We start from the raw sequence: 12,500 nt of genomic DNA, 5'->3' as shown, positions 1-12,500 counted from the left end.
TATTACAGTAACATTTCTTTAAAAACACAGTAATTATGATTATGATCTTTTATTGTGCTTATACTGCCATGCCAAATTTGCAGAAAGTACAATATCCAACCTAATACAGTATATCACAAAAGTGAATACACCCCTCTCAGTTTTGCAGAATTGTGAGTATATCTTTTCATAGGAAAGCATTACAGAAATGTCACTTTGACACAATGATTAGTGACCTTTTAACAACTTATTTAGCCACTTACATTTCTTGTTCACTCAGAAAAAAACATCATACTGTCATTCATGTTTGAACATGTACTCACAAAAGTGAGTACACCCCAGATTAAAATCCAGTAGAGAAGGGGCTGTGTTGGCTCGAATCGTCTCGAAATGAAACGGAATGAAAAGGGATGAAAAGGGAGGTCATCAGTGTGCGTTTCAACCTTTCTTTGCATTGAACTTTTACATTTTGAGTCTGCATCTGCCTTAAATAGATTGGTGTGAGATTTGAATGCAATCCTATGGAGAATATCATGATCTGCTTCAGTAGTCACAGTGCATGTTGACATGCATGTTTCTTTTAGGTGTATTTCAGATTACCAATGTTGACAGCATCCATGCATCCCCAAACCATGTCAGTCCCACTACCATGCTTGGCTAGTGAGAGGATACACTTTTTTTTGTAAAACTCACTTGTTTACCACCACACACGCTTGACACCATCTTAAGCAAATTTGTTTATCTTGGTCTCAAGAGAGATGAACAGACCAAGGGTATGGATCACTGGAACCATGTCGTGTGATCTGAAGAGACCAAGATAAACAAATATACTTTAGATGGTGTCAAGCATGTGTGGTGGTAAACAAGTGAGTTTTACAAAAAAAGTGTATCCTCTCACTAGCCAAGCATGGTAGTGGGACTGACATGGTTTGGGGATGCATGGATGCTGTCAACATTGGTAATCTGAAATACACCTAAAAGAAACATGCATGTCAACATGCACTGTGACTACTGAAGCAGATCATGATATTCTCCATAGGATTGCATTCAAATCTCACACCAATCTATTTAAGGCAGATGCAGACTCAAAATGTAAAAGTTCAATGCAAAGAAAGGTTGAAACGCACACTGACGACCTCCCTTTTCATCTCGTTTCATTTCGAGACGATTCGAGCCAACACAGCCCCTTCTCTACCGGATTTTAATCTGGGGTGTACTCACTTTTGTGAGTACATGTTCAAACATTAATGGCTGTATTATGTTTTTTTCTGAGTGAACAAGAAATGTAAGTGGCTAAATAAGTTGTTAAAAGGTCACTAATCATTGTGTCAAAGTGACATTTCTGTAATGCTTTCCTATGAAAAGATATACTCACAATTCTGCAAAACTGAGAGGGGTGTATTCACTTTTGTGATATACTGTACCAATAATTTGAAGGCCCTTTATCACAGCTTCAATGCTGGTGTAGATAGTGCACTTTGCCTTGGTAGGGAAGTATGGATATCTGCTCTGCTGCTGAAGTCAGTGGTGTGCACTGCCTGTGTGTATTCATCAGACACTCCACCAGGACCGTATTCATGAACAGGCTAGATATGACTGCAGCCTCAGGCCCCCCAACAAAGTTGTGAATCGATATTGCCCTTTTCGAAGGCGAAAGAATTGTGACAAGATACAATAACAAAAAAAACATCTGTTGTGTTCAATACAGTTGGTAGACGTGTTATTCTTAATTCCTAATTATTATGACGCTATGTAAATATGTTGCGAAATTTGCCTTCTAGGGGGGCTAACAGCAAAGTGTAGCTCAGGCCCTAGGGTCCTCAAGCCATCTTAACCTGGCCCTGCACATCACCACCGCTGTGCTCTGCAAGGGCACGGATGACTCAGGCACTTCCCACTCATGTTTGGGTGAACAGGTCACGCCACCCAGAGAGCAGTGCAGCCCAGTGCGGAACATGGAGCACGAACACAAACTTGGTGGAATCGGAAAAAAAACATGGAGCAAAATGGGGTGTGTGTCTGTATATGCACGTACGTGTGTGTGTGTGTGTGTGTGTGTGTGTGTGTGTGTGTGTGTAGAATGTGAGAAAGAGCACTGATGTTTACAGACAACTAAGCCGGTAGTAAAAACACATCTCTTCGGTTTGCCCTGAGGTGTTAATTTTTCAACAGTTGCCATGGTATCCTCCACAGTTCCTAGACAACGTGGGGAAACTTTCTTGCTGGTGTGAAAGGCCATGTGAGAGATCACCATGACACTGAGTTGCAACAGGTATAGTGTTTAGGTGACTGTTAGGACAATACATCAGTCATAGTTTTTATTCATCCACTAATAAAACTTGGAAGAAAAGCTAAGACCACTGTACAAGTTTGTGTCGACTGACCAGAATAGAGAAGAAGTGTCAGTTAATGTAGCTATTACTTCACAACATCACTGCTATTGAGAGAGGGATGAGATTAATTCACCAATAATGTTTTTAGTCACTAGTAGCTCAATAAGAGGTCATGCTGATCAGTGGGAATCTGGTTTGGTTATTGGTGGGTTTGCATAGGTCTGTGAATCTTGTGTAAGAACTGTATCAATAAGGGAACACATTTTTTGTTTGCTATGTTGGCAAATCGAATGGCCATGAAGACTCTGATCTACACTCCCTGCAAGGAGCGGAGTGCACACGCGCGCACACACACACACACATGCACGCACAGAGCCTCAGCCACCTTGCTACTCACTCAACTTTTACACCCACAACCTATTCTAACCAACCATTCCATCTCCATGGCAACCTACTTCACACTAGAGCCGAGCAAACGTTGCAGTGTGTGGGGTTTTGTTTATTTGCTTTTTTAGGGGGGCGGGAAAAAACAAACTGAATGATAAATACGAGGGGGAGAGAGAGAGGGAGTGAGAGATGAAGTGAAATGAGAGTGAGAGCGAGAGGGATGGAGAGAGAGAGAGAGAGAGAGAGAGAGAGAGAGAGAGAGAGAGAGAGAGAGAGAGAGAGAGAGAGAGAGAGAGAGAGAGAGAGAGAGAGAGAGAGAGAGAGTAGAATAGAGTTAAAGTGATACTGTCCCATTTTTGGAAATAATCTTATTTTACACCTCCCCTTGCGTTAAATAACAGGGTTTTACTGTTCTGCTGTACTGTCAACCGTTTTCTAGTTATGGCAGTGCAAATTTTACCTCCAAGCTAACAGTTAACATTGAGTTATGTTAACTGAGAATGTTAACTGCTAGCATGGAGGTAAAATTTGCACTGCCATACCCCGAGAACGGTTGAAAGTACAGGAGAACGGTATCATTTAACTCAAGGGGAGGTGTAAAATAAGCTTATTTCCAAAAATGGGACAGTATCACTTTAAAGGAAGGGACCAGAGGGGAAGGCAGGAAGTGTGTAACAGCTGTTCTGGGCTGTAGAGATGAGGAGGACATTGTGAATCCTTTTCCAAACACACAATGAGAGTCCTTCAAGCAGTCCACTGCACTCCACACTCCTACGATCCTTCTGGCACACAATGCACACCACACACACAAGCCATCCAAAACCACAGAATTTAACACTCAAGTCAAGATCCTGAAACATTTTGTGGTGCACACACTTGCATAGCAAGGCTCTTTCGCTACTTCACACATGCATGCACACATAGCCTCAGTCACAGCCACACACACACACACACACACACACACACACACACACACACACACACACACACACACACACACACACACACACACACACACACACACACACACACACACACACACACACACACACGACGATCTCTATTCCACCATGTGTAATAATAACTACTAACAATGTTTCAATAATGTCTCACAGCAGGACAGCAGCTATGGAACTGTACAACGAGTTCTGAAGCAGTACTTCTGGCCCAAAACCGTACCAGTTCCGTTCTGCATAGCACCACGAAAACATGCTGTTCTAAGTGGGCCACTTTGATAAGTGTGTGTGTGTGTGTGTGTGTGTGTGTGTGTGTGTGTGTGTGTGTGTGTGTGTGCGTGCGTGCGTGCGTGCGTGCGTGCGTGCGTGCGTGCGTGCGTGCGTGCGTGCGTGCGTGCGTGCGTGCGTAGGTGCATATGGGTTATCTGCCAGGAACCTGAAAATTCCCTCCCTGTCAGTCTCTGCTGAGCCTCCGTGGCTGATGAAAGGCCTGATTCGGCGTACAGCCATCACCAGAGTTGCAGTAGGGGGAGCCACACAGAGAGCCTTACTGCCTCCGCAACGAAACTGCAGCTCATGTTGGAGCTAATTGGTCCACGCACGCACACATTCCACGCACGCACACCACCTCCGCTGTCACTCGTCTTGCATCTTTATCTCTCACTCCTCTTGTGTATTCTTTTTGCGCTCTCACACAATACAAAATCTCTTTGTTCATTCATGACAGAGGAGATCCAGGGGATTAAAAACCCAACTCTCATGCTGAACTCCCCACCCCCCGCTCACTCACATACTCACAGAGCCACACACACACACCTCCGTCAGTCCTCGCCTAATATTCTCCATCCTCTTTTTTCAAAGTTACCCTGATGCACTTCACATAACAGCAAGGGTTCAAGTGGCAGATTAATACATAGCCGCTTATGTCTCTTGCTCTATCCTTCTCAGACTCCCTCTCTCTATCTCTGTCTCAATAAGTCTTTCACCCTTTTCTCTCTTTCCCCCTTCTCTCTCTTTGTTTTCTTACTCTAATCCTCCTTTTTGACACCCTGCCACCGCTCTGTCAGCCCTCATCCTAACACGAACAGCAGTGTCTCTCACTGAGGAGAGGAGAGGAGAGGAGAGGAGAGGAGAGGAGAGGAGAGGAGAGGAGAGGAGAGGAGAGGAGAGGAGAGGAGAGGAGAGGAGAGGAGAGGGGAGGAGAGGAGAGGAGGCAGAATGGAAGAGGAGGTGTAGGAGGGAGAAAATAATTCAGGGTAGGAGGAAACGGTTTGCATGAGGGCAGGATTGAAAAGGAGGCTAACCCTCATCCTAACACTAACAGCAGTGTCTCTCAACAGTTTGGAGGAGAGAAAGGAAGCGTTAGAGGAAGGGGAGGAGGCAGAATGGAAGAGGAGGGAGAGGAGGTGCGGAGGCAGGATTGAAGAGGAGGAGGGAAAGGTGTGCAGGAGGGCAGGATTGAAAAGGAGTATGCACTTTCAACCCCATGAAAGCATACTATGCCCAATTAGAAAACCAACACCGGGGGCGCTGTGGCGCAGCCGCTAAGCCCTCCACATTTGGGCTTGCATGCCCACCCACGGGGACCCCGGTTCGAATCCGGCTGGGGTCATTTCCCGATCCTCCCCTGTCTCTCTGTCCCATTCGCTTCCTGTCACCATCTTCGACTGTCCTGTCAAATAAAGGCATAAAAGCCCCTAAAAATATATATTTTTTTTAAAAAGAAAAAAAAAGAAAACCAACACCACAGGAAAATGGCGTGGTCATGCCCATACACCCCCAACCCCCCTTCCCATACCAGTGGCATTACCCTCAACAGCGGCATTATAAAGCTACATTCACACAATGTTCACTTGCCTACTCGCCACTCGCTCAGGGAACGTTCCCGCGGGATTTACTGCAATTGCAAAAGCAAGACGTTAACCGCCAATAATCCAAACTGTGAATTCCAACTGGTCACTTGCTTATTTGCCTCTCTCGAAGTTATTATCTCAGAATCTGCCCCCATCACATCGCTTGTACTCTCCTTGCTTCGCTGGAACACATAGACATTCCATTAGCTTCACTCTCTGACTAAGTAACTAGCAGCGATGTGTGTGAACGTAGCTTGAAGCCTGCAGGGCACAGCGCAGGGAGATGCCACTTCGCTCCGTTCTGAAACCAAGTCCACTTACTAAACTATATCGAGATTTTGCAATGCACCTTCCACATCGTACACCGTACACCATACACCGTTTATTTAAACTACCAATAAAAACCCTGTTCTACTTGATCAACTCTTGACATGTTTAACCACTGTAGTTATTGGCTTCGTGGACTTAAAAAAAATAATCTTTGTCAGCTTGTAAAAAAATAATGAGTTTGAACCCGAAAACAAATAACGGTCACAGACTCGCATAAATCATGTGCTTTCGGCATGTCGGGAAGGTAATATAAAACAGGTTTTAGATCTCCATATACGAGCTCTATAAAAGCTAGCTGTACTTTCACTTACACACACACACACACACACACACACACACACACACACACACACACACACACACACACACACACACACACACACACACACACACACACACACACACACACACACACACACACACCAGGATACGAGGAGCCAATTAAACCAGAACCTTGGCCTGGCTTGTGCCACTATCTTATGCAAGCCAGACCCCGTCCAAGAGCTCGGGCCCACCTCCTTTACCTTGCATGGTGTGCCAGGTTTCATGAAAATGGGCAGCCGTGTCCCTAACGGTTAGGGAGATGGGCTTCAGATCAGAGGGTGGCCAGTTTGAATCCCACCCTTCCACTCCCTACTTCACTCCATGCCTATGACGCCTGCTTGGCACCTAACCCCAACTTGCTTCAGGGACTGTAACCAACACCCTGTAAAATAATTGTGGTCACTTTGGATAAAAGTGTCAGCCAAGTGTAATGTAATGTAAAACCCACGCTGTTGTCTTTTGTGCGTACATCCCGCTTTTAATGACGGATAAAGAGAGTGTACCAAAGACATTGGCAAACCAAGGACAGCTCATATACTGAGTCATTGGGAGAAACAGCAAACTGAAACCAGAGGTAATCAAATCCAAGGCCATCACAGGCCTTGTTTACAGACTGTACTACAAAATGGCTTTTAGTGAGATTTAATAACGATAGATAAAAAGCAAGGCAGAAGAGAGTCTGAATGTCTTCCTCCTTTTATGGCTAAAGGAGAGGGCAATATGTAAATAAATGCCATCAGACCCCGTAGACAACCACGTGCTATCACATTCATGTTGAACTTGAGGTCGTTCCACTAATAGCGCGTTCAGGCCGACTGAGAACCGTGCTGGAGCCCGTTCCCGCACCTAATCGTGAACCGGCTGTCGTGTTCACGCCACAGATATTTGCGTTCGCGAACCGGAAAGTTGGATCGCAATGTTTTTTTGGGAAATGTGGCCCTGTTGACGTTTGTGCTGCAGCTATCTGTTCAGACGAACACAGAGTTGGCTCAAAGACACCCATAGGTCGCACTTTGACAACTTCCTGTCTATTTGAGGTTACAAACTTGGCATGACTGCTAGTCTAACAGAGGCAGTCAACAGAAGTTCAAATACAACAAACTCCAGGGTGTTAAATCCTGACACGAAGGGGCGTGCTTGTGGGTGTGTGTTTGTGTGTCTGTGTGCTTTATCCCCCAGAGTGTGCTTGTGAGAGTTGACAAGGAATTGTTGTACGACATCTTTCTAGCTTTGACACACAGCTCTCTTGAGGAAAACTCACCAGACACGATCTTGCAGCTCATGGTGATGGGTTGGAAGGACTTCCCGGGGGACTCCGAGGGGCTCGGCGCCTGGCTCTGCTGCGGGACGATCTTGCAGCTGCCCGTGATCGGCTGGAAGGCCGAGTTGCCGTGGGAACCGAGCGTGATCTTCTCGGTCAGCAGCTTGGGGCGCGACGTCGTCCGCTCGGAGCACGGGGTGCGACCCGACTCCGTCTTGACGGCCACGCCTGGGTGAGAAGGGATGAGAGAGACAAAGAGGACGAAAAAGACGAAAAGGAGGAGAGGACAAAAAAGAGAGAGCAGAGTATTGATGTTTATGACCAGGGCTTAATGAAAGCTTTTGGAGGGTGGCTGCTATGAGAAGAGTATCCAGTACAACCACATCAATAATTCAAACTGCGCCTGAGGATGAAGATAACAAAAAGAACGAAAATAATTAAAAAAGGGAGGGAAAGAAAGCTGTATCACTGTGTCACTCCCAAGAGCTTGTGCGTTGAGGCACGAGCCTGACAAAAGGCTACACAGCTGATTTGTTGTCTTTAACAACAGCATATTCCGCAACAGCACCTAGCAAAATAGTGTGCAATTTCACCTTGCTTATCTTAAGGTTTCCATTGCAGGGACTTTATTCGCTTGTGTGTGTGTCTGTGCACACGTGTTTGTGTGTACGTGTGTGCGCATGTTTTTATGAGAAAACTAAGCCTGAGCAAGTCATGATAGGCGAAGGCAATTCATTTTCCAATAACTCCAAGAAAAAAGTGGAAAACCAACCTAGGGACACATCTGCCCTATTTTAAACGTCTTAGTGCGCACTCAGAGGACACCTGGGAACTCATTTAAAATAGAGGCTCTCAGATGGGTTTGTGTTTAGTCTGAATAATGCCTTCCACGGCACTCGGCCATACAAAGGCAAAGTGCAGTAACTGCATATTTTGTCAAAATTGAATGCTCTTCATTATGTATTCTACCAAGGAAGACGTTTGCTGTTACTTAAAAGCTGTCACTTCAGGCGATATCTGTTTGATTAAACATGTGATGTGAATAGTTACTGTGAAATGATGAACTAGTTTGCTGCAATGTATGCCATTCATTCGTACTGTTGAGCATGTAGCAAAGACGCAAAAGACTATTGTTGTTCTCTTGATGCTCTAGATCAGTGTTTCCCAACCAGGGGTACGTGTACCACTAGGGGTACGCGAGCACACTGCAGGGGGTACTTGGAAAAATGTTATTATTATAAGAAATGTATGGAGCAGTCACATCAGGACAGAAAAAGCGATACAGTATGTGAATTAGGGGTACTCATGGCACAACTAAGATGCTTAGGGGGTACGCAAGACAAAAAAGGTTGGGAAACAATGCTCTAGATGTACCGGGACTAAGGCAGGTGCCTGGAGTCAAAAAAGAAAAAGTTCAAAAAGTGAGAGGTTCGCACACTAAGGGAAGACACACTGTGTGGCATGAGTTTTTAATTTTATTGAGTGTAGTGTAGACGGATAACAAAGCATTCACGGCTAGAAGTTGCTGAACATGAACAAAAGCTGTGAAAATCGAAAGAAAAATTTCTGCAGACTTAAATCCTTTTTTTGCTTTTACTTGCCAAGCATTCGGACAAAGATCCCTTTTGCAGACATTTTTCTTCCAATGGTGTGTATGCATAGGCGGTTTTTGCATTCAGCCAGATTGGGCAGGGCCTCCTCCATTCAGGGGCCCCGTGGTCGCATTACGGTATTTGCTTTCATCAATTATTACGGGGGGCCCTCAAAATGGTTCTTTACCCAGGGCCTCAGATTTCCAAAAAAACGTCACTGAGTGTATGTGGCAAAGTAAAAGCATCCAGGTGTGTGAGTGTGCAGGACAGGCGAAGTGCTGTGAAAAGGACAAACTGTGTGTTGTGCTGTGAAAAACAACAAGGATGTTAAGTGTACGGACTCACTACGAAAATTACAGTCAGCCTTTGTCCTGCACCTTGTCCTGGGATGTGCACAATCTTCACTTTCAACTGTGAAAAGGACACTCACCTTTCTCCAGGCCGAGCAGGGCATCCTGAGAGAGGGGGCTGGGGGAGGCCGTGGAGAGGTGACCGGAGACGGAGTGGGCACCATGGGAGGAGGGGACCATACACGAGCCCTTGGAGGAACCGGAGGACGCGGAGGAGGAAGAGGCGGAGGAGGAAGAGGGGAGGGGCTTAGGCAGGAAGTCTTGGCCGAGCGAACTGCGGTGGAGTTCCACATCCACCACCTGTGAAGATGAGAGGGGAGGAAAAGGAAAAGAAAAGATGATGATGAAGAGGAGGAGGAGAAAGAGAATGAACAGAGAGGAGAAGGATGATTAAGAGAGAGGAAGAGGAGGATGTGAGAGGGGAAGAGGAGGATGATGAAGAAGAGAGAGGAGGAGGAAGAGGATGAAGGAGAGGAGGAGGAGGATGAAGAAGAGAAGGAAGAGGAGGATGAGAGCGTAAGGAAGAAGAAGATTTGAGAGAGTGGAAGATGAGGAGGATGAAGAAGAGAGAGGAGGAGAGGACGTGAGAGATAGGAAGAGGATGTGAGAGAGGAAGTGAAGAATGATGAAGGGAGAGGATGAGGAGGATGTGAGAGAGAGGAAGAAGAGGAGGATGAAGAAGAGAAAGGAAGAGGAGGATGACAGAGGGAGAGAGAGAAAGAGAGAGCGAGAGAGGAAGGAGAATGAGAGGGAGGCCGGTGAAAGAGGAGGAGAGGTGAGTGAACGTGGCGCAACATGGCTTCAAGAGCCATGCATGTGAACCACTCATGACCACAGCACTTGAATCCCATCTTAATCCTACGCAGATAACATCCCTGTCACAACAACTGTCTAAATGTACACATGAAAGCTGACCATGGGGGACATGTTTATAAACAGCCATACACTGACACTGATTTCAACATAGTGGGCTTATCGGCTAAACACACAGTTAATTATAACCAATTTCCAGGGATTTATCTAAGGCTACAAATGTCTTTGAAATCTTGCTGTATTACAACCTGACGCTATGGAGACAACATGCCCTTCACAAGTCAAGTCAAGTGTACTGTCAAAAATCCATGGGTTAGCACAGAAGTTTGAAGAAGACGTGTTAACGTCGAAACGTTAGTCTTGGCGCTTGCCCAATAAAACAAGTTATTTTCCACATCTGAAGATGCTCCGGTGATCCCTTTCTTCCCCTGCATTTACCAAGTCCTTTCCCGAGATGCACCAGATTGTGAAGTGCAGGAGCACGGAGGATATCTCTCTTTGCTAAATTTGAAATTGTGTTTGACCAGTCTCCAATGTGCAGTTCAACTTAAAACATTTAAATAAGACATTGACAATAATCTCTCAAACACACATAAACACACACACACACACACACACACACACACACACACACACACACACACACACACACACACACACACACACACACACACACACACACACACACACACACCTAACCTACTCATACATGTACATACCCTTCACAATGAGCTACTGTATAAGTTCACAGGACAGTTTGCATAACTACTGCTCAGTCCCTATTAGGGATGCAAACGATATATCGATTTTAATTGATCAATGCGTTAATCGATTAAAAAACATTAATCGCATAGATTTTGTACTTTTTTTCGAGAAACATTGAGATTTTGGGGGGAAAATGCCGCTTATCAATTTATTATCTATCGATCGATAAGGCTATCAACTAATGATTAATGAATTAATTCATAATTTGCATCCCTAGTCCCGATTTCAGTTTTCTGCTCCAGATTATCCTGAACAGGTTAACAGCAGGAGACATTTCCATGTTTTTCAATAACTCCCATTGCCCTCGTGTTGCCCCTTTGACCCTGTTTGAAAGAGGAAGCATAACTGTGCCGAGAACCCTTGACGCCTCGTCAGGGTAGGGCAAGAGTCAAGAGTTTAGTTTTGACTGGCCTCTAGTGTACCGTACACCCTCAACACATGACACGCCGTCTCCGAACAGACTGTGAAGATGAACTCTCATCCATAGCCAACTCTGGCCCTGGGAGACCAGCTAATGGGGAGACTGCCTGACCGACCATAAGATCTTCTTGGCTGGCTGGCAAATCTACAAGATCTTTGCTCTGCTCTGCTCTGGGGCCAGACTGATCAGGGTACATTAGCTACACCTAGAGTGCTTGGGGAGTGACACCCGAATAACGGCTGTTAGATTGGGCATACGTAGTTACAGAAGTGGTGGGTCAACACTGACCTGGGGGATTGGCAGGCAATGGAGGGTGTTTATTGCCTGTCAGACATTTTTGCGTTAAACCTTCCTCAGGGTCACTCTTTTGGCACTATTTCTTTGACCATGTTATATATGAAATTTAAGGGTTAACTACGTAAAGTCAATGAGTGTGGAGATGCACACCAAAAGGATGCGGTTGACTCGAGTAAACAAACACTAAGGTGGAGAGGTAAAGAAAATAGAGATGAGGTAAAGGGGAGTGTGGTGCCGGCCAAATCCAACAGAAGAGGAGAAGAGGAGTCAACGCAGCAGAGGCTGGCGGCTATCCCTCCTTTGTAGAGCAGCCAACACCAAACCTCTGACATCACACTGCTTTTACAAAGCATACCCCACTTAAGTGTACACACACACACACACACACACACACACACGCAGACACACATGCATACACACACACAGCCCTCTCTACATGCTAATCCTAGCTCGTGCAACACACCCCAGAAGCAGATACACACACAAACTCGAGCTCGAGCACGAGCACACACACACACACACACACACACACACACACACACACACACACACACACACACACACACACACACACACACACACACACACACACACACACACACACACACACACACACACACACACACACACACACACACACACACACACACACACTCCCAGGAGAGGCAGGCCTTACCGTCTCCGCTCCCAGTGTCTGCAGTCCTGTGTACGTTCGGTCGAGCTGTGGGGAGAGAAAGAGGGAGAGAAAGAAAGAGAGAGGAAGAGAAAGAGAGAGAGAGCGCGAGAGAGATAGAGAGGAAAGACAGACAGACAGACAGACAGACAGACAGACAAAGAGA

General features: G+C 45.8%; 1 protein-coding gene across 3 annotated transcripts in view; it reads right to left on the bottom strand.

Annotated features, from left to right (window-relative positions):
• yeats2 (YEATS domain containing 2) overlaps window positions 1–12,500 on the bottom strand; it is a 106,310-nt gene that overhangs the window by 80,890 nt on the left and 12,920 nt on the right. For all 3 annotated transcript variants that reach the window (XM_063219565.1, XM_063219567.1, XM_063219566.1), the window contains exons 9-11: window positions 12,338–12,382; window positions 9,446–9,665; window positions 7,424–7,651 (exon numbers count right to left, since the gene is read on the bottom strand). In XM_063219565.1, coding sequence (XP_063075635.1) covers window positions 7,424–7,651; window positions 9,446–9,665; window positions 12,338–12,382 — 493 coding nt within the window. The remainder of the gene's footprint in view (window positions 1–7,423; window positions 7,652–9,445; window positions 9,666–12,337; window positions 12,383–12,500) is intronic.

The sequence above is a fragment of the Engraulis encrasicolus genome, chromosome 16 (assembly GCF_034702125.1).
Source record: "Engraulis encrasicolus isolate BLACKSEA-1 chromosome 16, IST_EnEncr_1.0, whole genome shotgun sequence".
Taxonomy (NCBI): domain Eukaryota; kingdom Metazoa; phylum Chordata; class Actinopteri; order Clupeiformes; family Engraulidae; genus Engraulis; species Engraulis encrasicolus.
Note: the sequence above shows the minus strand (reverse complement) of the source record. Positions and strands in the feature narration are given on the sequence as shown.